Source organism: Macaca nemestrina, chromosome 12 (genome assembly GCF_043159975.1).
Source record: "Macaca nemestrina isolate mMacNem1 chromosome 12, mMacNem.hap1, whole genome shotgun sequence".
NCBI classification, from domain to species: Eukaryota; Metazoa; Chordata; class Mammalia; order Primates; family Cercopithecidae; genus Macaca; species Macaca nemestrina.
Genome location: NC_092136.1, coordinates 92,728,511 through 92,755,387, shown reverse-complemented (window position 1 = coordinate 92,755,387; position 26,877 = coordinate 92,728,511). Strand labels below are relative to the sequence as shown.

General features: G+C 39.6%; 1 protein-coding gene across 8 annotated transcripts in view; it reads right to left on the bottom strand.

Moving 5' to 3' along the window:
- LOC105484363 (FAT atypical cadherin 3) overlaps positions 1-26,877 on the bottom strand; it is a 695,427-nt gene that overhangs the window by 95,444 nt on the left and 573,106 nt on the right. For all 8 annotated transcript variants that reach the window (XM_071075445.1, XM_011745893.3, XM_011745895.3 and 5 more), the window contains 3 exons: positions 13,191-13,466; positions 10,423-10,633; positions 1,461-5,534 (listed from right to left, as the gene is read on the bottom strand). In XM_071075445.1, the coding sequence (XP_070931546.1) occupies positions 1,461-5,534; positions 10,423-10,633; positions 13,191-13,466 (4,561 nt within the window). The remainder of the gene's footprint in view (positions 1-1,460; positions 5,535-10,422; positions 10,634-13,190; positions 13,467-26,877) is intronic.

The following is a 26,877-nucleotide window of genomic DNA, read 5'->3' as shown; positions in this document are numbered from 1 at the left end:
TACATCAAGAGCAAAAGTTAAATCTAATTAAAATCAGTTGGTGGTTGGCACTGCTAATAGTAACAGTAGCTTTAAGCTACTCTGTACTCATTACTTTGCTAAAGTCAATGGGATAGTCCCTTTAAATCATCCATTGACAATTCAGAGGCTATCTATAAATAATTAAGGCTGAGTATTTTACAGTTTTTCCAAATAGAAAAGGACCCTTCAGAATGCCTAAGCAGCTTTTTTTTTCCTGAAAATAAATGCAAATGAATTAAAGTGATGCTTCACTCACCTCTTTCTTCACTATCTTTCATGTTTTAACTGCAGAAATACATATTTTAATGAGAACAGAAAGTCTCAGATAAATCATAAAATGCATAGTGTTTCAAGGGGAAGACATCACCAAGAGAACTGTCCCATAAAGAAAAAGGAAGAGAATCATGCTGAAAAGTGTGGCAACCCCAAGCATTGACACGTTTGCTCTACTGTGGATCTTACTCTGCAGTGATTAATTAACTTTCCTACTAACTTACTTAAGCAGATTCTATGTCCTAAGGGCATTCTAATTAATTCATTTTTCACTCTGAATGATGTAGTTTTTCTAAAGGGAAGACACCTGACTACAAGTATTGATGATTCTTTACAATCTTTTGGCACTTTATGTTCTGCCTTTGAATGTGACAACATCAAAATATTAGCTTTAACCCACCCCCCAAATAGTTTTTAGGAAGAATGTTCCCACACTGCCAACCCTCTCCTCTTTCAGCTAAAGGTCAGCTGCCCCCTGGGAAACTACTCTGAGATGAAATCCTTAGCCTCTCAGGGCAACAGTGACATTTTCTGTGCCTTCTTAATGACTGACTTTGTCTATCTTGGCTTTCCCCTTGAATTGCTACTTGCTAGTCTGAAAGACAGAAAAGAAATCCAAAAAAATTTGGTTGTCAGAAGAAATACCCCTTGATTTGTAGTTATAATATAGGATTTCTCAGGGAAGGATCAAACCATGCCATCTAATGTGTGTACGTGGGTGCACATGTGTTGCTATGGCCAGGAGAAGTGTGCATGTGAAGCCTACTGTGATCAAGCTATTTGTTTTGCTCAGTATTGCAAAAGGTAGAAAAAAGGAACATGCTTAAAAGCAGAACCTCTCCACCAGAAAGTTGTTATTTTCATTCCTTCAACTGAGATATTTGGCTGGACTCCTTTTTAAATAGGAAGAGGTGACACAAAGACTAGTTACCAATGTGGGTAACACGTTTACGACAAACCTGTGAACTCCAAACTAAGGCTGAGTTAGCAACAGCCAACAAGCAAAAAACGCAGTCTTCTCAGAGATCCTTTACTCAGCTCCAGAGAGGCTTCATTACACTCGACTCCTTATCCCATCTTCCTTCTCTCTGTACTATTCCCCCTGCCATCTTCCATCTTTCTTTATAAAGCAGAGCACATAATGAAAACTAGGGGTGTTTACTCACCTGTAATATGGTAGCTCACTTGGCGATTAATGTCGGACGTATCTCTGTCCCAGGTGCTGAGGACGGCTACCACCTCGCCTGGTGGGTCGCTCTCCTTCACATTCCCTCGGTACACTTCCTGCGCAAAGACTGGTGCATTATCATTTATATCTGTCACTCTGACAGATACCAAGGCCGTGGAGGAGAGAGAGAATGCCTCTCCAAGGTCAGAGGCCACCACAGAGAAGGTGAATGTGGGGTCTGTCTCATGATCTAGGTCCTTCAAGGTACTGATCCAGCCTGTGTTGCTGTCAATATTGAATGCTTCCATTACCTTTTCGGGCTGGGAATCCGAGTGGAGGGAGTAAGTGACTTGTCCATTGGCGCCCCAGTCCATATCAATAGCTCTCACTTGTGTGAGTTTGGTGCCAACAGGCATCCCTTCCATTATAATGGTGTCGTAGCTTGAAGTTTCAAAGACTGGCTTGTTGTCATTCAAATCCAATACCTTGATATCTACATCCACAGCAAACACAATGTCTACTTTGTCCAGGGGTATAGTGGCTGCTACTTTAAAGTGGAAAGCTGGGCTGGTTTCATGGTCAAGGCGTTTGTCAAGTTTAATGGTGCCTGTTTCCTGTTCTATGACGAATACACCCCCTTTGTTATTTTCTGGCCGTTCCCCATTAACTGTGCTGAATCGGACATTCTGACTGGGTAAAATCCTCAGGGTGTCCACTGTACTCCCAATGGCTGTATCTTCTGCAATGGTAAAGGAATACTGAGACTGGGTGAATGATGGCAAGAATGTTTCAGGGGGCAAGACGTGGATATAGACAGGAATGAGGGAGTGCTTTACTGGGATGCCCCCATCTACTGCTTTGACAAAGAACGAAAGCACTGTATTTTTCAGCTGGTTAAAATTACCCTTTGTGACCATCCAGCCATTGTCAGGATCGATTTCCAGGAGGTCAGCCACTGAAACAGAGGCCTCGCTATAGAGGGAATAAGTAATCCTTGAATTTGCTCCATCATCGGGATCTATGGCTTGAACTTGAGTGACCAAGTGGCCCCTTCCAACATCTGCCCTGACACTGGCTCTATATTCCACTGTCATGAACTGGGGAGCATTGTCATTTTCATCCACAACAATCACTCTCACAGTGCAGAAAGTTGTTCTCCCTCCACCATCAAGGGCCCTCACAAAAATACTAACATCTCCTTCTAGAGGGTTTTCCCGGTCTAGCCTTTCTGTGGTGATGACCTGCCCATTGCTGTCTATGAGGAATCGATCCTTGGCAAAGTCATTGATGATGGCATAGCTGATCTGCCCGTAAGTCCCTGGATCACCATCTGTGGCTCGAACATGAATTACCTTTGTTCCTGCAGCCGCGTTCTCTCTCACCTCAGCTACGTATGTGCTTTGTGAAAAGGCAGGGCTGTACAAGTTAGCCCCAAGTACCCTAATGTGCACCTGTGCAGTACTGGTGAACAACCCATCAGAGACAGACACATTGAGACTGTACAGAGGCTCCATCCGCTGCTTCCGGTGGTTGGACAATGTGATAACTCCACTCTTGCTGTCCATCAGAAAGCTCGTCCGGTCGTTCCCAGATAAAATGCTATATTCCAACCGGTCAAAATCAGAGCTGTCTGCATCAGAGGCTTGTACACAGGTTACAAAATGGCCCCGAGGGGCTAATTCACTCACATATGACTCATAAATGAGCTGATTAAAAACTGGAGGGTTGTCATTTACATCAGAGATGTAGATATGAACCAGAACCTCACTGCTCAGTGATGGGAAGCCACTATCTGTTGATCTGACTTTCAAAGTGCAGTGTTGTACTAACTCATGGTCCAGCATCCGTGCTGTCAGGATTAAGCCACTTGAGCTATCTATGTGAAAATAATCTGTGCTATTGTAGGTATCCTGGACAATCTGATAATGTACCATTTTATTGTTTTCTGAGTCTGCATCAATAGAGACAACTTGTAAAACAGGTGTCCCAATAAGAGATGCTTCTGATAGTGTTGTATTGTATGTGGGCTGATCAAAAATAGGGGGATTGTCATTTACATCATTAACTAGCAAGTCAACAGTGACTTCAGCCCTAGCACCAGTGAGGGCATCGCTGGCTCTTATTGTCAGCTTGTAAGCAGATGTAACTTCATAATCCAAAGGGCTAACAACTTTCAGGACCCCAGTGTCAAAGTCAACGTTAAACTGTTTAAAAGGGTCCCCATCGATAATGATATATATGATGCCTTGGCCCTCTGGACTGGTGGCATTGATGCTTAGGATGGGTGTGTTCATTCTGATGTCTTCATTGACAGATGCTGTATAAAAGGGTTTATCAAACACAGGCATTGCTTTGTTGACAATAGTGATGGGAAGCTCCACAGACGTAGACAAAGAGGGTTTTCCACCATCCTTGGCCAGGATGGTGACTCCATACTCAATGTTGGACAAGTCAGAGTTGAATGCTTCCTTTAAAATAACATTCCCTGAATTAGGGTTAATTTCAAAGTGGCCATAGTCATCCTGTAGGACATACGTCACTTCTCCATTTGGACCTTTATCTTTGTCAATGGCTGTCACCTGATAAATCAGAGTTCCAGGTTCTGCATCCACTTGAACAGCAGCATAGTATGGGAGGCCCACAAAGACTGGAGAATTGTCATTTATGTCTTCAATGTTAACCCTGACCACCACTCTGGCCACACGCAGATAGTCCAGCTCACGGCTGGCTTCTACCACCAGCTCATATAACTCTTGTTCTTCACGGTCAAAGGGGACTCCAGTCGTCTGAATGACCCCTGAGGTAGATTTTATCTTGAACTTATTTCCTGGGTTTAAGATGCTGTATTTTAAGGGCTCATTAAGGCGGTTTCCAACTGCATTGACAATAGCAACTTTGGTTATGTTAGTGTTGTTCTCTGAGATTGAGGTGGAATAGAAGCTTTGTGTAAAGTGGAGGCCACTGTCCATGGCTTCTTTAACCATGATGGTGACCATGGAGGTACTGTAGAACTTTCCATCAGATACCTTAACTATCAGCATGTAGTGATCCTTGGAGAGGTTGTTGTTTTTTATGGTAAGTACTCCACTGTTTGAGTCAATTAAAAAATGATCCAAGCTGCCTTCCATTAGGCTATATGTCAGTTCAGGGGGTACCTCAGAGTCAGGATCTGTGGCACTAACTTTCAGAACCTCCACTCCGACATACGTAGGTAGAAGTAAGACAGTCTCAAACACAGCCTGAGTAAAAACAGGTGGGTTATCATTCACATCTGTCACCTCAATGTTGACTTCAACGGGACTCTCTGCAGTCAGTTGGGGGCTACCACTGTCTCTCACATGCACATGAAAATGGAAATGGGCAATGGTTTCATGGTCCAGGTTGGCAATTGTTCTAATTGCACCTGTACTGGAGTCCACCGTGAAAAACTTTTTGGCTGTCGACTCCACAATCTGATACACAAGCAGAGCATTCCGGTTGCTGTCAGCATCTGTGGCTCGAATCACCAGTGGGCTGTTATCCAAGCTCCTGACAATGCTGTTAATTGGGGCAGCCTCACTTAGGCTGCCTGAGTACTGAGAAAAGAGAAAAACTGGGGCATTATCATTTTCATCAACAATCTGAATATTGACTGTAGCATTGGAAGCCATTCCTGCCATATTGGTGGCCTGAATGATGAGCTGATAAGAGGATGTGCGCTCATAATCCAGGACTTTCCGAGTGGTGATGACTCCAGAATATGGATTTATGGTAAAGATCCCATTAATGTCTCCATCTTTGACTTCATAAATGAGGGTAGATTGACTGATGGCAGAGATTAGAATGACTGATGTTCCAATGTCAACATTTTCATTTACTTCTGCTTGGTAGTCTTTGTGAATGAACTTGGGGTGAGAATTGTCAGACATGGTGACAGAAATGCGCACAATTGCAGTGGCAGACATTGGCGGGGATCCCTGATCTGTGACTTTGATGGATAGGACAAACTGACCCATCGTCGTCATGTCTGGTTCTTTGCAAATGGTGATGATGCCTAGGACCGGTTCGATCTTAAACGTGTTCCCAGTGTTCCCTAAAATACAGAAATCAATGGTGAAATGAGTTACATTTGGGTCACTGAAATCTTTTTGATTGGCTTTTTATCTACAGGTACTTTACTGCAATGTGGCAAGTAGAAAGCAATTATAGTACTCATTTGTGTCATTCTGAAATGAGAGGCCTCTCTTTCAGGGGTACTGAAAAGCAACAAAAATGAGCTTCCCAGTAATATGGTAAATTTCAGATCAGTAGCTTCTAGATCCAGGTTAAAAACAACAATGACAATAACACAGTCTTGTGTCATTCAAGTTGGTAAATAAGAGAGCCTGAAGGAGAGATCTTTTCTGCTAAGAATGTGCAGGACTTCCTTATTTCCAGCCTTGTGAGAAGACAGATAGATTGGGAAGCCCACATATGAATGCCACTGGTTTAGGCAGCAGTGTCATATTTTCTGTTCTAGGTTTAAAGAAAAGAGGGTTGTGGGAATAGTTTCAGAGCATTATAAAGTAGTCAGTTGTTTTCAGATTATCTCAAAAGCAAACTTCACTACATGGAATTCGTATTATTTCACCCTATCAAAAATGACTTTATCCAAAACACTACTTTGGTGAAGGGGTTTGTTCAGTCAGGCATGGAGAATTCTTGGCAGGTCATCATTTGCCTTGTAAGTGTGAGGAATTTTCGTGACTCCTCTTCTATTCTCCACTCATGCTCTACCCCTCTCCCATGCCTCTGAATGCACACATGCACACACCTAGACATAAAAGTAAACATACAAAGTTACAGGGCAGTTGCTCAATCTGTAACCATTCTATTCACCAAGCATTTGAGATGTTTCTAGTGCACCAAGAAACTGTTAAGAATCTGAACCAGCACTGCAAACAAGAACCTGAGACATAATCCTTGTGAAACTGAAACATGGGCACCCCACTTTGACATAGCTGGCAGGGGAAGGGCTATGGCCATGACACTGTAGCAGTTTAAGAGTTCTGCTTCAGAAACCTGTGGTGGTTTGAAATCTGGGATTGTTGAGAATGAGAGAAATAACAGGAATAAAGAATGAGGAAGACACAATGTGGAGTATGTAAAGAAGGTAGGTGGCGACAGAGCTGAAAGGCGGTGGGTAGCGCAAAGTTGTATCCTTCATCAAGTTGTTTTTGCTTTTCTTATCAAGCTTTCTCATACTTCTCAAAGAACACACATATTTCTGTGCTGAGATTCTTTCCAATCAAAATTTAAAGATCTTGGTTATTCAACTCTATCTGGACCTTTCTTTCTTTTTGAATATTGTAGTATGATAGGCATGTAATTTAAATGTTGGAATCATTAAAATAGGGACCAGGATTTTCAGGGCAGTTGTAAGGTGTGTCTACATACTTCTTCCTACATGCTAATTATGTAAAGTTTTCCATGTCTGAACACAAAATGGTCATGTTCATGTAACATCTATTTCAAGAAGATACTTGCTTATTTTGAAAGACAAAGTATATCTAATAAAGAGGTCATTTTGATTCCAGCCCCCCAAATGTGAATATTAAACAATGTTGTCATTGATGTCAACATGATTTATTACTTTGCAACCTAAACATGGCCATTTTATGATGACAACAATAAAAAGTTCAATGATCTTATAAGTAAACTTTCAAGCTTGCAATGAAGTGTCATAGAATTGAGTGTGAATCCAACAGGTGATTCACAGACCTTTGTAGGGGAAATCACCTCAACTAAGCAATGGTCACCTTCCAGTGATGGCACCAACATGTAACCTTGACTGATGAATGCTACTGGAGCCAGGGATCTCAGTGTTCACTGATCATGGCGCCCCATTGCAGAGTTTCTAGGTAAGTCCTCCCTTACTCCACACCCGGCAGATTTCTTCATACCCAGCAAGACATGCTACGGTGGGGATGATGGGGAGCCAGCTTTTGACCTCAAATATAATTTTATGGGTTTTTTTGTTGTTTTTTTTTTTTTTTTTTTTTTTTTGAGATGGAGTCTCATTCTGCCATCTAGGTTGGAGTGCAGTGGTGCAATCTTGGCTCATTGCAACCTCTGTCTCCTGGGTTTAAGTGATTCTCCTGCCTCAGCCTCCACAGTAGCTGGGACTGCAGGCATGCACCACTACACCTGGCTAATTTTTGTGTTTGTAGAGATGGGGTTTCGCTACGTTGGCCAGGCTGGTCTCAAACTTCTGACCTCGAGCGATCCACCCACCTTGGCCTCCCAAAATGCTGGGATTACCGGCATGAGCCGCTGTGCTTGGCCTCAAGTAGAAATTCATAACCCTGCTATCCCATGGCTGCTGATCTGCTTGCGACACCCTTCCAGAATGGTGTGCTGATCCATCAGGTCCAAAGTGGGCCCTCCTCCTCTTTCCTTCTTTGACACATTGACCCATTCTCTTGGACTCCACTTTCTGCTTATTCTTTCCTGCTACACTTGAATCCTGAAAAACTGACCTCTGTTTGCTTTTTGGAATCTATGGTCTCTGTAGATTTTTGGCAATTGAATAAAAGCTGTGCTTTTCTTACCATTCCTTATCCAGTACACAACACAGCATCTGCTATAAAGAAGTTGCTCAATATTTGTTGAATGATTGAGAGGAGAGTTAAATCTAAAAATATATTTTAAACTCTCTGTTCATATGCATCTTGGGATCCATATGCCCCCACCCGAACTCAACTCAGTCCCAGTCTCTCTTGTACAATCCTGCCTCAGACTCACCACTGACACCAAACACAAAACTCAAAGTAGATATAAGACCTGAAGCTCTGCACTCAAATTCTGCCTCAGTCCTTCAGGCCAAAATAAAAAGCTTCCGTAGTCACTTTAGAGGACAGGCAGGAGACAGGAAATTTATAGCCCACCAATAAACAGAGTGAAATCTTGCTTATCTGATGTGTGTGAGAAAAGTTAAATAAAACATAATACTTTACACAACCATTTGTCATTTGCTTCAAAGTGCTGAAGCATCTGGGATCTGCCTCTCCTACTCTCGTCTGGGAAGAAACCTGCTCCCACCCTCGACTGGGAAGAAACCAGTGCAGCCCAGTGTGGGTTTGTCTGTGAAGAGGCTCACTGGCCATTTCAGATTTATTGTGAACACTGTAATCCTCACTAGTTTCTTACATACAATCAAAGGTCATTTTTTTTTTTTTTTTTGAGATATCAGTTGTTCCCATGGTTTTCTGGAAGTTCGTGTTTTCTATATAAAAGGTGTTTTAAGGAAATAACTGTTCTGTCTTGTAGTCAGTTAAAGAAATGACTGGGCACCATGCTGTAGTCTGTAGAGGTCAAAAGATAAGCAGAGCAGTCTTTTTGGTTGGATGGTAAGTTAAATTACTCCTTAAGAAACTCCAAACTGACTGAAACATTATCTGGCTATCTCAAAGGAGTATAAGTAGCAGGCTTAATGACAAATATAAAAAGCAGGTAGAGACATACAGCAAATGTTTAGAACACGGTAAGAAAAGTAGAAATAAAACCCTATATCTAAATAATTACAGTGACATGAAGCAATGTATATGCATGAAGGAATATGGGGAAAAGTAAAACATACAATATTGGAAAAAACAATAGAAAGAATAAAAAGAGTTGTTGGTTTAGGTGACATTTTCTGGGATGTGATTGAAATATTCATGTTTTAGAAAAGTTTCCTTATATTATTTGAGGAACCCAAAGAACAAAGATTATGTAATTAAGTAATAAAAATGTCCTGTGATAAATAAAAGATGTAAAATAGCATTTCTAAGAAAACACTGGTCAGGCTTTAGATTGAAAGGAAATTCCATGGAAACCTAGAAAAAAATAGGTAAATTCTCTCTGGAAACTTTGCTATTATGAATTCTTATCTTTTCTTTTTCTTCTTTTTCTTTTTTTAAATAGAGCTTAGCACAGACCCATGTAAAATGTGAGTGCCTAATACAAGAAATAGTTTTAAGTTATCATTTAATGCAATAACTTTTTTTTAGAAGGTTGTTGGCTTTTCTTTTCTAAAATTTCTAGTCCAAAACTGTAATCCTAGCATTCATATTTTAATTCAACTCCTCTCAAAAATGCTCTACATTTAAATGAAGGGAGAGAAGCCTTTCCATCCCTGGCATGAAAGGAGATTGCATTTGGCATTATTCACGACAGACATAATGTTGCAGAACATTTTGGAAATAAGTGGCTTGAATATTCAAAAAAGATGGAATGCGGAAGAGAACACAGGCAGAGATAGGATATTTGTCATTTTTAGGTTTATTTTCTTGCTTAGCTATTCATCTCTCGTCATAAAAGCTTTCTAGCTATCAGTCTTCAAACCGTCAGTAAACTATGGTCTTGCCTTATAGATGTTAAAATTAATTTTAAAACATCTAATTTTTTAAAAATTTAACAAAACAAGAACCTGTATTTATTTGTCAGGTTCAGCAAGCAGTTCAGAATCCATATCTACCATCTACTCTGCTACTCAGGTTGCCTCCAAAGATGTGAATTTGTGCTGTGAGGTTGAAGGAATTTCTGAAGCCCACAGACCACCTAGTAAACAAAGACTTGTTAAGATTCAGTTCACAGAACACCCTGGTAGCCCTCAGATTATCGGTGGCTTTGGTTATTTTAGTCTGAGGCCCTGGCTTGTTGGCCTACAGGTAAAAGCCAGTAAATTTATTGCGTATTTATTTTCTCTTCTCTATCCCAGAAAAATCCACGATCGAACACAACAAAGGAAACTTTCCTTGCTGTTAATGATGGAAAACCTATTACTGAAACGTCAAGAACTTTATCCACCATCATCTCCCAAATAGGACAGCGGCTTGGCCAAAAAAGTTCATTTAGAGATATTCTATTGTTAATGATCTGAATTTTACACGGTGATAAATGCTACTGAGGGTCGAATGCCATGCATTATGCTGAAATTTGTGCAGTGCAACAGCTCTCACCTGCTTCTATGGTATATATGAGTTCTGCATTTTCTCCTTTGTCTTTGTCCAGAGCTGTCACTTGCAGAACAGCTGATCCCAGAGCAGCAGATTCAAACACAGACGCTTCGTACAGTGGGTTGGTAAAATAAGGGCTGTGATCATTAGCATCCTCCACATTCACAATGACTCGGGCCAAGTTTCTTCGATAAGGAAACTCCTGATCTCTGACCTTTAGGCAAAATACAAGAAGTGGTGGGACTCAAATCTTAAATAGCAAAGAACTCACATGGCTATGTCTGGGGTGAAGACAAAATGAAATAATGCATGCAAAGTGCTTGACCCAGTTCCAGGCTTCTAGTAGGGTCTCAATAAATGGTAGTATCATCGAGTGAGGAAACTTTGGGAGGAAATCGCGAGCAGGGGTTACAATACCTTTACTGCTCAGCCTAATGTCTGGCCTGTGGTCTGTGCTCAGTCTGTGTGTGTAGAATTGATGCCTTGATATCACAAACACAGCGCTGTGCTCTGGCTCTCCCCATACAGTGGCCTCCCCCTTATTTGTGTACACAGCTGATAACAGAATAGTGGATAGAGGCTCTTCTGTAGGGGCAACTAAAGACTGGAATTAATGAACACAATGTAGGCATTTCCATTCATCCATTCAACAAACATTTATTGTCACCTATCTGTCTTAAGTCCTTGGCTTTGCTCTGGTGGTACAGCAGTGAATTTGATACAGTTCCTGCCCTCAAGAAGCTTAGAGTCAAGTGGGAATACAAACAAGTAAATAGATGGGTATAATGCTCAGGGCTAAGTATTCTCATGGGATGCACTAAAGGTGCTCACAGAATAGTGAGAAAAAACTAACCTAGCATTTCGCTTCCTGAAAAAGGTAACGAGAACAAGTAGGAGTGGTAAAATGGTGGTGGTAGTAGTGTGCGGCATTTTCAGGCAAAAAAGCCAATATATACAAAAGTCTAGAGCTGAGAGAACCCTGACCATTGGGAAGATGAATCAAATCTTAATTTCTTACTTAGAGAAACGTTAAATAAAATGTCACACTTGACACAACCATTTGTCATTTTCTTCAAAGTGCTGAAGCACCCCCTTTCTGATTTCACCAGAAAACCTTGCTTGGCAGTTTTAAAGTTTCCTTTAGTTTGTATATGGCAGAAGCTTGCAAATAATCATTTCTTTAACCACAAGGTTTTGCTATCATTTGATGTAGCACTAATCAAATATGTGTTCTTGGCTTTTTCAATTTTAAACTCCATACCTGCAGAGAGATGTGAAGAAATTAGAAAATATACCGAAAGGAGCCAACAAAGAGAAAGGGGTTTTCAGAAATAGTACCTAGGAGGAATGAGCAAAATGACTCAAATGGCTTAGCCAGGAGAAAGGCAGTGTAAAGCACTTGTTTGCTCGAAATATTCAATTATGTAAGTGGTAAATGGTAGAGGGTGACCAAATGGATTTCTGAGTTTGTTAAAGAAAGAATGAACAGAAATGGCTTAAAGAGTCATGAGAATGGAGTTAGTCACTAGCACAAGGTTTCTGCCCTTGGGGAAAACACATGCAGAATTAGCCCAGTGAATATGCTGAATTTCCCTGTCTGCAGACTGGTCTGCCATACCCAAGGACCAAGCTGAACTCTTTATTTGGGGATTGTTGAAATCCAGGTCAGTTCCAATTAAGCGTAAGCTCCTAGGGTGCAGGAACTTTGTCTTTTTTGTATCTTCAGTGCCTAGAAGAGTGTTTGGTGCATAGTAGGTGCTTGAGAAATATATGTTAAATGAATGAATGAAGGGCCAGAGTGATGACTGGAAGACCTCTATAAGTAACCCCATCTGTTTCCTGGAGTCTTAGTTGGAAACTATAGCTAAGTGTATGACACTCAAACTTCCTCTTGTCGTTGGAAGGTTTCTAGTCTTATGAAAGAAAAGTAAAACTTAGTGGAACATTACTTTCAGCTGCTTAGGAATTTGTACTGTCTTAGTGTGGTATTTTAGTGCCAATCAGGGCAGAAGATTAAGTCTGTCCTTCTACCTGGTCTTAAAGGAACACAGTGGGGGCTCTGACAGGAAGTGGCTGTGCAATGCTGTGGGGATTCTTGGGTGGTTGGAGGGATAGACTTCAGGCCATAAATTAATCAAGGATGTTTCTTATTAATCTCTACTTCCCAATTATGTGAACTAGCTAAACACTACTCTAAAAGTAAAGCAATTTCTCCTACATAATTTGGAGGTCCCAAGAACACAAACTCAGATTGATACTCTCTGTAGGCTTTAGCATGTATTGAGATCTCTCTTGTGTACCAGTATTCACTACTAGGTCCAATGCCAGTACAATAAGCAATAAATTGGTTTTCCAAATCCTTCCAAGGACTGAGCATTGCATAGGCTGAGTAAATGATTATCCTTGTGATTAACTTCTCAAGGAATGTCTTTTCAATTTTTCTTTGAAATCTTCTGGGTGCAAACGAACCCCAGAGCCTGGGAACATGACCTGTTCCTTCCCTCTCAAGTCAGTCTGTTTGGAGCATTTACTGAGCAGCCCCTGCTGCAGAGCTTGTCTAATAGTTTAGTTTGGCAAAAATACAGAGTTGCTATCTAACAACAGTAATTCTTCATGAAATAAAAAGGCAAAAATGAAAGCAATCTCTCTGTGAAAAGACTAAATTTTCAACTACTTATAAAATTTAGGGGCCCTATACTTCTGATGGCTAATGTGTGTGGCCTGAACAGTCAGTGGTTCTGTAGGAGAGCAAATTAGGATTTCGGTCCTACCATTATGTTGAGAATGTGCTTGTCCTGGGCCTCATGGTCCAGCCTCTCGGCAGTATAGAGCACGCCAGTGCTAGGGTCAATCCGGAATTTTCTCATGCTGATGGAGTCGATGCTGCTATGAACAGTGTAGCTCAGCTTGTGCTTCTCATCTCTATCTGTGGCTTCAATCTGCAAGATCTCCGTGTCTGGAAGTACATCCTCGGAAATTGTCACATCGTAATTCGGCTGAGAGAATTCTGGGCCATTATCATTATTATCCAGCACTTTGATAAATACCTATAGTTAAAAGAAGACAAGAATGATGACTAATGCCAATTTGCTCATTGCTAATAAAAGTATGCCCTCCCTCCTTTTTTCCCCCCTTCCATGTCCTTGGATCCTAGCTTCTAGTAGCTCTTGCAACACAGAGGAAGCTCTCTTATAAAAACACTGTAATTAGAGGTTGACAATAAACCAGTAGTTTATATTAGAACATAAACTATGAGCTGTCAATATTCTCACTATTAATTGAACAGCTGCAACAGCTACTTGAAGGTGATAATTCTGTGGAATTCTTTGATGCACAATGTATATGATCACAAGGTGACCTTAATTTGTTAAGGCGCCATTATCTTAAGTTCTTATTATGTGTTTCTCTTGGTGGACTTCTATGGAGGCAGGGACAGAATGGGAAAAGGAGCACAGAAGAGGCAAAGGAGCCAATGAGGTGGGACTCAGAGCAGTCACAGCTTCTCAATGGCAGTGTCCACGCACTGTGGTTGTCCTGATAGGAGGGGTTTAGCAAAGAACGTAGCTCTAATGATAGTTAAGGTATGAAGTTTCCCAATAAGTTTCCTAATTGTTTTCTTTCATAAAGCATTTTGTTATGTAAATTTTCAGACAAATATAAAATAGTGTAATGAACACTCCAGTATGTATCACTCAGCTTTGATAATAATCAATTGCTAATCTAGTTTCATCATACTGCCACTCATCCCTGCCTATTTCCCTATGTTATTTTAAAGCACATCCCACCCATCATGTAATTTCACTATGCATCTTTAAAAGACAGGACTCTTAGAATAAACACAAACACACACAATCCCATTGCTGCACCTAAGCAGAGAAGAGTAGTTCCTTAATATCATCAAACAGCCTATTGGTGTTCATACTTCTCTAATTGTTTTTAAGTATCTTTTTATCACATATATGCATATATATATTCATAATTTATTTTAATCAAGATATGCAAATAAGGTCCAAATATTGCATTTGGTTGATACATCCATAAATGGGTTAATTATATTTTAATTTATAGGTTCTCCTTCAAACTCTTCTCTTACTATTTCCTTGGATTTTTTACGGTGTTATTGCTAGTATTGAAGAAACTGAGCCATTTTTTCTTTAGTTTCCACAGTCTGAATTTTGCTCATAGTGCTCCTGTGGTTTTGTTTTACATGTCCCTCTGTACCCTGTAGTTCTTATAAATTGTTTGATCTAAAAGGTTTGCTAAGATTCAATTTCCTTTTTTCTCGTTTTTTTTTTTTTTTTTTTTTTTTTTGACAAAAATCCTTGATGAGTGATTTAGTGTACTTCCATCTGGAGATACATAGTATCTGGTTCTCTCTCTTGTTCTGTGATATTAGCAGATACTGGCAATCATTATACAGATAATTTATTAAAAATTTCAGATTGATAATGTTCTAATTGTATTATTTTCTTCCTTATTTATTAGCTGGAATAGTTCTCTAAAAAGAAACTTCTCAACTATTTGGTTACTGTGAAGTACATTTCATATAGGAAAGGTAGGATAAATAATTCTTTCCCTTTATTATTTTGAAATAGTGAGTTGGTTCCTTAGCTCCTCCCAAAGTGACAAATGAGGTACTCTTTTTCAACCATTATTATGAACTCATGAATTTAATCACATCCGATTTGTTCCTCTCTATTGCAGTTATTATATTAATGATGCATAAATAGCCCTACCTTGGCCTGTAGGAGCCTCTTCCAGTTAGTTCTTGACATCTTTTGACATAACCTTAGTATTCTAAGATAGCTTCCTTGCTTTCTGATAATTGCTACCAGTAATTTTTTCCAGTGTTATTTTGCACATTTTCTGCCCCAATCTTGAATTACCCATTTCTCCAAAATGGCTTGTTTTCTTTTTAGTTAGAAATGATATTTAGATACCATGACCCACTGCTAGGAATACTTATTGCTACTGGATTGGCTATTATGTTTCAGTTTTATTCACTGGACAGAGTCAGGAAACGTTTTTGGTTTTTTAAAAATAAATATTTCATGAGTTCATATTGCTACTTTCTATTCAAAATTAGAGCATCAAGGTTTTTACTTAATCTCATTGTTTTTACATTTGTATCTCCTTTTTCTCATGCTGAAATTTGTCATGCTTAATGACATCATCAAAATTATTCACTGCTTTATTTGAACCACATGCACAAATATCTCAGAATAATTCCAACATTCTTATTATAATTATAATTATGACCATTAAAAATAATTTTCATATCATTTTGTAGTTCTTTTTATTTATTTTTATAATTATATATGTATAATTACAATAATTATAATAAAATAAGTTATAATTTATTCCTAGTTGGATAAATAATTGCAATTATTATAGCATAATTGCAATTAAAAATACTATCTACTTTCTATCAGGTGCTATACAGGTTTAAGAAGAACAAGCAAGAATAACCAGGAATTCATCTAACTAGGAATATATAGTATTTGTGTTCAAATTTTAGACTTGCTTTTTAAATATTTAATTTAATATTATATGTAAAGGTACCAAAGTCAAATTTTCAAAAAAAATATATTCAAAACAGTTCAGCTTCTATACCTTCCCCCTACACTCTATTCCCTTCTCCTACAGATAACTTTACAAAAATGTATGGTTTACTCATCAAACATTTTGTTAGTATAAACATACTTTATACACTCTTCCCTGCCATGCTATTTCATTTAACATTACAGTTACAGTTAACATAACATTAACATCAGTTCTCAACTAGGGAGGGTTTTGTCTTCCAGGGGGCATTCAATAGTGTCTGGAGGCATTTTTGGTTGTCACACTTGGAGGAGGGCTGTTACTGACATCCAGTAGGTACAGGCCAGGGATGCTGCTAAACATCCTACAACACACAGGACAGCCCCCACAACAAAGAATTATCTGGCCCAAAATATCAGTAGTGTTGCTGTGGAGAAACCCTGCATTATATCCTGAAGATAATGCCACAGAAGTACAGAGATACTCTTGCAGAGAGTAGATGAATCAGTTAATTCAACTAGTTTTCTACTGGTGTTCATTTAAGATATCTCCAATTCTTGTTCTTAGAAAGAGTGTGCAAGGAAGAGCCTTGTGCCCATTTTAAAAATATTTTTTGCTAGCATATATTTGGGTTCTAGAATTGGGATGGTTGGATCAAAGTACAGCTGCTTAGTTTTATTATTATATATGTTTCCATATTTCCCCTGCCCAATGGTTTTATCATTTTGCATTCCCATGATAATATAGAAGAACGATTGTTTCCACAACCTTGCCAACATAATATGTAGTAAGACTTCTAGATGTTTTGCCAATCTGATAGATGAGAAATGGCATTTCAGTATAGTTTTAATTTACCTTTCTCTTATTTTTGAGTGAGGTTGGAGAAACTTTTCATATAGTTAAGATCCATTTGCATTTCTTTTTCTGTTAAATTATTTGTATCTCATCTCATTCTTCTACAGGTTAGATGGCCTCTCGTTCTTTATTTTTGGAAGTTTGGTGATATAAATTGCAAATATGCTTTCAATTTTGTCATGTATATTTATTTTGCTTATGGTGTTTTTTTTTTTTTTTTTTTTTTTTTGCCATGCAAAAGTGAATACATCAATCTTTTTCCTTATTATTTCTGGATGTTAATTCATAGTTTAGAATATTTTTTGAGCTTTCAGGTTATAAATGGACACATTCATTTTTAAACATGCATTTGCATGTTTTCTTTTCTTTCATTTACATCGCTAATCAAGTTGGAATTTTTCCTGGCATACTGTGATTATTTTCCATATGGCTCTCCATTTATCTCAATGCTACTCTTTAGAAGACCATCACTTCCCACTGATTTGAGAAGCCACCTTTATTGTACTCTATATTTACACATGCAGTTAGCATATTTCTGGATTTTTCTATTCGGCTCCATTGGTTTATCTGACTTCTCATGTATCAGTACCAAAATGTCTTAATTATAGAGGCTTTATAGTACATTTTAATGTTTGGAAAGGCCAGGCTCTCTTTTTCTTCTTTCTCATGGTTTTCCTGGCTATTCTTGCTTGTTCTTCTTAATAAACCTGTATAGCACCTGATAGAAACTGGATAGTATTTTTTATTGCAATTATGCTATAAGGACAGGTTAATAAAGGAAAACTGACTTCTTTCCAATGTAGTCTTCCTATCCAAGAATATGGTTTGTCTTTTCATTTGTTCAATCTACTGTTTTACCTTTCCAGGAACATTTAGTTTTCCTTAAATAGGTTTTGAACACATTTTAAAGTTTATATATGTACTACCCTAAATAGAGTCTTCTTTTCCAATATATAGTTCACTGTTTTTTTTTTTTTTGGTTGTATATATGTAGGCTATTGATTTTTGTATGTTAAATTTTTAACCTGTTATTTTAATAAATTTTCCTATTACTTATAGAAGTTTTTCCTTTCAATCTTTTGAGTTTTTCAGATATACAATTATACTACATGCAAACAGAGATAGTTCTACCTTTTTCTTTATGACACAAACTGGTTTATCTTGTCTAATTGCATTGGCTATTACAGCATGACAGTAAATAGTAGTGAACATAGTGATGCTCTTGTCTGATTCCTGACTAACAGAAAAAATCCTCTAGTTATTCTCCATTAAATATTATGCTAGTGTTTGGCTATATTTCAGAACATTATTTACGTTTAAAAATAAATGCAACCAGATTATGGCTATCTGCATAAATGGCTGCACTATCACTCACTTTGGTACAAATATGCCTTTTTTGAGGAAGAGACAAGCGGTGGTGCTACCACCTCCGTGCCAGGATAGCTTGCCATTCAGAGTCAGCTGGACATGGGACAAGTTTGCCCTGTAGTAGTTTGTGGTAGAAAAAGGGTTAAAAAGTGTGCCAGTAAAGTTTTGGGTATTGTTCTTATCTCCACTGTATTTGCAGAACCATACTAGATTCTTTGAATGCCAATTCTTTCATTCAGAAAGTTCAAGTTAACTTAGTCAAGATGCTAAAATATTTGTGTTCAGTTATATTAATGGGAGGAAAAAGCCTTTCCGGCCAGCAAGCCTGCCCTGACCTTCATGAAGTTTCAAAGTTGACGTGCTCTTGAAAAGCTTGCCTCTTTTTGCTTGCTTTGTCTTAAGCCTAATCTACAGTCAGAACAAGTGTTTCTCTGTAAAAGACTTCCTTCTCCTCATTTACTTTTTATTTCCCACAGTCGGGGCCATTTGTGAGCTCCTGAACTAACAAACAAAGCAAAGTAACTCTCAAAGATGTTGTATTCAAAATGGTAATTGAAATGCCTAAAGAAATACAATGAAATCAAAGCAGAAGGAAACTCGAATATAGGAAGTCTCTTCAGAGCTGGCTTCAATGCTGCCCACCACAAACACTTTGGGTTTTGCAGGCTCTTCTAAGCTAAGTCTGGGTAGATGCCAAGCTCTGCTTCACAAAGGCTCATGGTATAAAGTGTCCATGGGGCGAGCTGTAGGGTGAAGGCGCTGTCTTTTATTAGAACCAATTAAGTCCTAAATTACTGAAATTCTCTTCTGCCTCTGCTGGCATTTCAAAACCTTATTTAAAACATTCTATAGTTGTGATTTCAAGGGTGAAGCCCCTTGTATTCTCCTCAAGCTTGTAAGTTTTGTTTTTGAATGTATAAGTGGAAATATCACATCAGCTTGTACTTGTTTTACAGTTTATAAATCTGTATCACATTCATTTCCTAGACTTTATTTTTTATGGTTTACCAGTGGGGAAAATGAGAATTGGAGAAGTTAAAAGATATGGCTGAAGTCCCTATGTCAAGGCCAGACTCAACCCCAGGTATTACAGAGCCAATTCTGTATTCACCTCATCCTATCAATTCCGTGTGCATTAAGTTACATACACATTAAAAGTAAATGCACGTAACATTTATACATACAATGTGTACAAATATTATGTACTTTGCTATAGAGAAATCCTAATTTACAAAATAGATAACTGATTCCATTCTCATTTCAGGAAAATTCATATGAGGTTATTTTAAATATAAAGATCCCTGGTCCCTTTAAAATTAGAATCTATTTTCAAAAATTGATCTCCTCATAAATTGTCAAGCCCAGATCTATTATACACAGTAAAATTTTATTATTATTATTTTATGAGACAGGGCTTTCCTCTGTCTCCTAGGCTGGAGCACAGTGGCACAATCATGGCTCACTGTAGTTTCAGACTCACACCTCAGCCTCCCAAGTAGCTGGGACAATTGGAGTGCACCACCAGGACTGGCTAATTTTTTGTTTTGTAGAGATGAGTTCTCACTATGTTACCCAGGCTGGTCTCAAACTCCTGGCCTCAAGTGATCCTTCCACCTTGGCCTCCCAAAGTGTAGGGATTACAGGCATGAGCTGCCACACCTTGCTGTAGGGTTTTTTTTTTTTAATTAAAAAAGAAAGTCTTACATTTTAAGATTTGGCTTGCTGCCTTATTTTATCTGTATACATTTGTAGTTGTTCCAGCATTTTCCTAATCTAAATACACAAGGGAAGTGTAGGCCAGTGCCTTTTTTTTTTTTTTTTTAGATGGAGTCTCGCTCTGTCACCCAGGCTGGAGTGTAGTGGCATGGTCTTGGCTCACTGCAACCTCTGCCTCCCAGGTTCAAGTGATTCTCTCACCTCAGCCTCCCAAGTAGCTGGGACTACTGGTACATTCCACCACCCCCGGCTAATTTTTGTATTTTTAGTAGAGACGGGGTTTCACTATGTTGGCCAAGCTGGTCTCGAATTCCTGACCTCGTGATCCGCCCGCCTTGGCCTCCCAAAGTGCTGGGATTACAGGCGTGAGCCATCGCACCCAGCCAGCCACTGCCTTTTTCACTGCCAAGAGGCAGATGACAGAAAAGGAGATGAAAGAAAAACCCTGATGAGGGAGATGCCCTGTGGGAGTCTGTTGTTCTAGGGAATCATAGAGCAGCTTTAGCAAAAGTGATTTGTTTCTTCTCCACTTTTAAGTAGGTTCAGGATGAAGGGAGGCCATAAAACAAAGTCCACATCTTCAAGGTAAAAACCTACTTTTAAAGGAAGTAGGCCAATTAGAAACTCCAAACACAGCAGTTAGAGATGACAGAGGAGGAATGAAATCCTCAAAGCACTGAAGGTCAAGACTAACCTTAGGAATTCAGGTCACAGCCCTACCAGCCCTAATACGTGCAAGTCCTTTGGGAGAAAGACTGGCCAATTTCATTAATTGCCTTTGTGAGGCTTTAGAACTTTGGAGATTATCTGAGAGAGATTTTTAAATCTCAAATTTGGCTGTGGAGCATACAGATACAAGTTGATTTTCCTATCTTTTAAATTTTATTTTAATTAATTAATTTTTGAGACAGGGTCTTTGGAGTGTAGTGGTGTGATCACGGCTCACTGCAGCCTCGACCTCCCAGGCTCAGGGGATCATCCTGCCGTCCAAGTAGCTGGGATTTATAGGCGTGTGCCACGCCTGTCTAGTTTTTTTTAGTTTTTGTAAATTCTGGGCTGGTCTTGAACACCTGGGCTCAAGCAATCCTCTTGCCTTGACCTCCCAAAGTGTTGGGATTATAAGCATGACCTCTGTACCCAGGCCTTTAATTTTTTTTAGAGACAGGGTCTCAGGGCATGATCATAGCTTACTATGACCTTGAACCTTTGGGCTCAAGTGATCCTTCTGCCTCAGCCCCTTGGGTAGCTGAAACTATGTATGCATGTGACCACCACACCTGGCTAATTAAACAATTATTATTATTATTATTATTATTGCAGAAACAAGTTCTCATTGTGTTGTTCAGGCTAGTGTTGAATTCCTGGCCTCAAGTGATCCTCCTGCCTTAGCCTCCCAAAATGTTGGAATTACATGTGTGAGCCACCGTGCCTGGCCTTCCTACCTTTATAAGTTTAAAGGATTACTTGAATAAGAAGAACATTAAAACCACAAAATCACATGAGTCCCTGAATCAAATCAATGTAACTTTTAGATTATAATTTGGACATGGCTGTCTCTGCGTTTTTTCATAATAACAATAATAGCCACACACATATTTTACAGCTAATTTTAAGTGAGAAATAAACATTAATAAAGCCTGTATGTGTCTAGCATATCAAAGAGTCCAAGAATCTTCTCATAATAGCTTATTTCATCTTATAATTTATGAGGCATATAAAGTTTTATCCTCATTATGCCGAAGAAACTGAGTCTCAGAACGACTGAGCTGCCTTCTGTAGTAACACAGACAGCAATTGGTTAAGTGCTAACTTCAACTTGAGTTGCCTAATTCTGAGTTGGTGCTCCTTTCATCATACCAGATGATTTCAATAATGAGTTAAAATGTGTATTTCATATATATAAAAGTGTAGGAAAATGTTCCTGGACTCGTATATGATTTTGAGAAGAAGCAGGTTTATATCTTTTTACCTGTGTACACCTAGGCAGGCCACCTGAGCAGTCTGTGTCTCAATTTCTCACTGGAAATGAGTGTAATGATAACACTTGATTTAAGTATCCCAGAGTTACAGGGAAAAGAAGCTTAAGAATGAGCCTTATGGCCAGGTGCGGTGGTTCTGTGGAAGGCCAAGGTGGGTGGATCACTTGAGATCAGGAGTTCGAGACCAGCCTGGCCAACATGAGGAAATCCCGTTTCTACTAAAAAGTCAGCTGGGCTTGGTGGTGGGCGCCTGTAGTCCCAGCTACTCCAGAGCCTGAGGCAGGAGAATTGCTTGAACCTGGGAGGCGGAGGTTGCAGTGAGCCGAGATTGCGCCACTGTACTCCAGCCTGGGTGATAGAGTGAGACTCTGTCTCAAAAAAACAAAAAACCAAAAAAAAAAACCTTATTACTTCAATAATTATTATATAAATACCAGGTATCCTATATTACTATGTATTTTCATCCATTAACTCTTTGAAAGAGCCATGTTCTAGTTTCATTTAAACTTGCTCTGATGATGCAGTAACTCAGATTGGTTTGACAGATATATGGGGAAAGTTGCTAAAATTCATAATTTCTCATCCTTGGTAATGTGTGTCTCTGAGGCCCAAAAGCTCAGTGGGTTGAAGTGAGAGCTATAAGGAGGCTGAAGTATTTTGCTCTCTTCTTTGAATGGCTGACTATCAGACATTCTGATAGCCACAGGCAGCATCACGTTCCCCAAGCTGCCATCTTAAGAGTGTCTCCTTCATGACTAGTAGGGCCAGGTGAGTTTCTTTTCCTGCATTAGAACAGATATCAAAAATTTACTCTTGCTTTTAAGAGACAGCATTGTGTAGTGGTTAAGAGAGCAGGATCTGGAACCTGGATATAAACCCTGATCTACTCAAGTTATTTAACCTTGCTTTGCCTCTCTTTCCTTATCTGTAAAGTGGGCATGACAGTAGTAGGTTATTTTTCTATTTGTACTATAGGCTGGGTGCAGTGCCTCATGCCTATCTATAATCCCAGCACTTTGGGAGCCTGAGGCAGGCAGATCACTAAAGCCCAAGAGTTCAAGACCAGCTTGGGCAATGTGGCAAAAACCCACCTCTAAAAAAAATACAAAAATTATCTGGGTGTGGTGGTGCATGCCTATAGTGTCAGCTACTTGGAAGGCTTGAGGTGGGAGGATCGTTTGAGCCCAGGAAGTCCAGGCTACAGTGAGCCGTGATTGTGCCACTGCACTTCAGCCAGGGCAACAAAGTGAGTGAGACCCTGTCCTGGAAAAAAAAAAAAAAGTTACCATAAACTTAGAAGCTTAAAACACTGATTATCTCATAGTTGTGTAGGTGAGGACTCAAGGCCGAACTCAAGGGTTGGCATGAATGTGTTCCTTTCTGCAAGCTCTGGGGATGACTGCCCCAAGCTCATTCAGGTTGTTGACCAAATATAGTTCCTTGTGGTTGTAGAATGGAGGTCTCTGGTTTCCCTGCTGGCTGTCTGCTGGGAGTCTCTCTCAGCTCCTTAAGGCTGCGTTAATTCCTTGCCATGTTGCTGCTTTCACATTCAAATTAGAAATGATGTCTCAAGTCCTTCTCACATTTTGAATCTCTTACTTCCCCTTCTGCTGCCTCTCTTCTGACTCCAGCTGGAGAGTTATCTGCTTAAGGGCTCTTGTGATTCGACTGGGCCTACCGGGATACTCCAGGAAACTCTCTGTATCTTAAGATTTATACCCTAATCATATCTGCAAAGTCCCATTTGCCATGTAACATAACATATTCATGAATCCAAAGATTAGAACATGAACATCTTCTTGGGGAAGTGAAGGAAGGAGAGCCCTGTTGCCTACCACAAATACCACCTGCTTCACTGAGTAACTATAAGAGTTAAATGATTTTGTTTTTAAGGATAAATATATGTAAACACTTGGGTTTTTAAATCTATTTCATGTGTTTCAGTCTGTTATAGTCATTATTCCATTATTCTTTTGGATATTCATATTATCCCATCTTTAATCAGTGGAAATCCATTTGAGTTTCCTCTTGTCATGCTTTACCATGATTCCAGTAGGCTTTTCTGTCAGGAAAAGATGCCCTAGGCTCCTGCTCCAAACCTGCAATTATCCATTTCTATGCAGAATCCTGACTCCTTTCCATGGTAAGTGGTATGTAAAGACCACAGTCTGGGCACCATGGGTAGAATTCCTCTTAAAATGACTCTGTAGTGCTACTTTATGTTTGGATGGATGATAACCCCATCCTCCTAGGCATTTCGTTATTCCCACTCCTTATGGGCCTCTGTTTCTACCTGGATACTCTCTATTCCTCCCCCGCTCATAACAGCCAATGCTCCTTGTGATTCCTCAACTCTTTTCCAACCAGACACAGTACCAATTCCTTCAACATTTTCATTCCCCTGTGCCAGACACCCTTCAGACATCCTCACTCATCCCTGGGCTTCTAAGACATTAACACGAGGAACACTTCTGTAATGTTTAGTACTGGTAGTACCCCTTTCTCCCACAGACTCTTCCTTTAAAAAAAAAAAAAATTCTCAAAGAGAGTTAATTTCCCGTTTGCTGTCCAGGGCTTTGGTGGACAAACAGTCCTTCTTAACCCAGAACAATAGTGCTTTGAAACACTATGGATAACAGGCAAGCCCAGTGACAGAGCTGGGGAGCCTTCAGAGGACAATGATTCCCCCAGGTATGTGCATATGTTTCCCAGGGAGTGTTGGGGGCTGCATGTTGAAATTTTCAACTAGAGTTACTGGCTGAAAAAAAAAGTGTTAAGGAGTTAGTTTATCTTAACCATTTTTAGATCACATACCCATTTGAACATCTGATGAAAATTATGGACTTTCTCTCTAGAAAAACATACACATGCCAAAATTTACTAACAAGTTCATGGGCTTCAAGGACCTTTTAGGAACGCAAACTGTTTTGTAGGGTTCAAGTTGTTTGTATAACTAGGTCCTGATTTGCACGGGTTTGTTAGAGACAGCAGGATTTGAAGTGGGGCAGGGGTCTGGATAAGAAGGCATCAGGGTGCTAGTTTAAAATCACTCCAGTGAACATTAGTCATTCTTCGGTCCAGGAAATTGCTAATTCCGGTGCCAGTTCATGCACTATCTGCTATCATTCCACAACATTAGTGGTGTAGAGAATGAATAAGCTTTTAAAACTTGGGATAATTCTCAGGACACAGCGAGCACTAAAAAATGTCAGTTGATTTTAGGCAAAGAGAAGACTATTACAGAGCCACCAAAGGCAGCCATCCTGGCATGGCACATGAGGAACTGGGAAAAGCCCACTAAGATACCTTTGGCCTGGTGTGGCCACAGAGCCCTTGACAAGTTCTACCTCATGTGCACTGAGGGTGCCTTAAGGCACTGTCTTGCACTTTCCACCCCAGAACAAGTCAGAAAGTATCCAGAATAGCCCTCACTAAAGGACGGGGATGCAGCCACCGGATCTTCCACTTCATCTGAGGCACTTCATCTGAGGTAAATCCCATGTGTGCCTCAGAGAAACTAACAGGTGATAGGAATAATAACAATAGCAGCAGTAGCTACTATTAACTGAATTCTTACTACATTTAGACCTCATGCTGATACTCTGCATGCATAAACTCATGTAATCCTCATAGCAACTCCCATGTTGTAGGTATTGGCACCTCCAAACAAGAAGACCAGGGTGCAGAGAAGTTAGGTGACTTGCTTGAGGTGACTCATCTGTTTTGTGGCAGAGTGGAGATTGGGATGCAAAATTACCTGCTACAAAGCCCATGTTGCCAAATACTAACATTGTATTACAAAAAGCATAATAATATCCCCTACAAAATAAAGAACTAGTTTATGCAGAGGCCCTTGTCCATCTTGCTAGGAGGTTTTTGTCAATGTTGGGATGCTGTATTCTTACGTTTAGTTCACTGGAATCTTTTCAGCCTAAAACCCACAGGACCTTCTTATGTTTTGTGCTCACACTAAGGAATCTCAGTAAAGAAAAGGATGTTTATCATTAGATATTGTAGCTCTGAGGCACAAGAATCCTGTGAGAGTTGGGAGAATAGGACAAAACTGAAGGTGAAGGAAGGGTTTTCATGTGGACACAGAATCACTGAGGATCTGATTTATTTGACATTTGTGAAGCCAAGTTCAACATGTTGTTTATGGATGACTTGAAGCCCTGTCATATCATGTTTTATGATTCCAAATGAACAAAGCAGAGAAAAGTTCCCGCAGGAAAACTGAACAGGTGTTTTGGGGCTACAGGACATTTATTTAGTTATATGGTGAAGGTTATCTGTTTGATGGTAGAATCATTAAGTTGCCCAGGGTCATGCATGGGAACATGCTTTCATGGTTTCTAAAAGAAATCTGGAATGCCTTTTATTTCCCAAAACATCCTTTTGTAAAAGTGTTCTTGACATGGAGGGTGCTGACTAATTCAGAGAAGCACTCCTACCACCACCGCCGGGAAAGCTGTGGTAAATACGAGAGAGGCCTGGATTGGCAGGGGCTGGTGAGGTGGTCAGGCCCTAAGATAGCTCAGTAGACAGAGTAATGACTTCCTGATGGTAATACCAATGACATACAGGTATGTACTTTGGAAACTCTTAGTTCCCACTTCGTACAAAGGTCATGACTCTGGAGACACAGAGTGACTTGAACGCTTTTGACAAGAAAATCTCTTGGCATCCTTTATTAACTTCCTTATCTTGGCCCTACCAAAAGGTGCCTCAAAGTTCACCTAATTCTCTAACTCCTTCTAGACAGCCCTGGAGATAAGCCTAACTGTATACTAGTCAGAAACAAAATAAACAAAAACAGGACTCAAATGGTGTGTATGTTCAAAGTTTCGTAATACATGTTTCCATATTAACTTGAAAAAAATGAGCGCATGTCAGTCACCTGGATTTAAAACTCTGAATCACTGTGACCTTAGTACTTAGCATCTAGAACTGCTCCTAGCCCATGGTAAGAACTCTAAAGATATTTGTGGAACAAATGCTG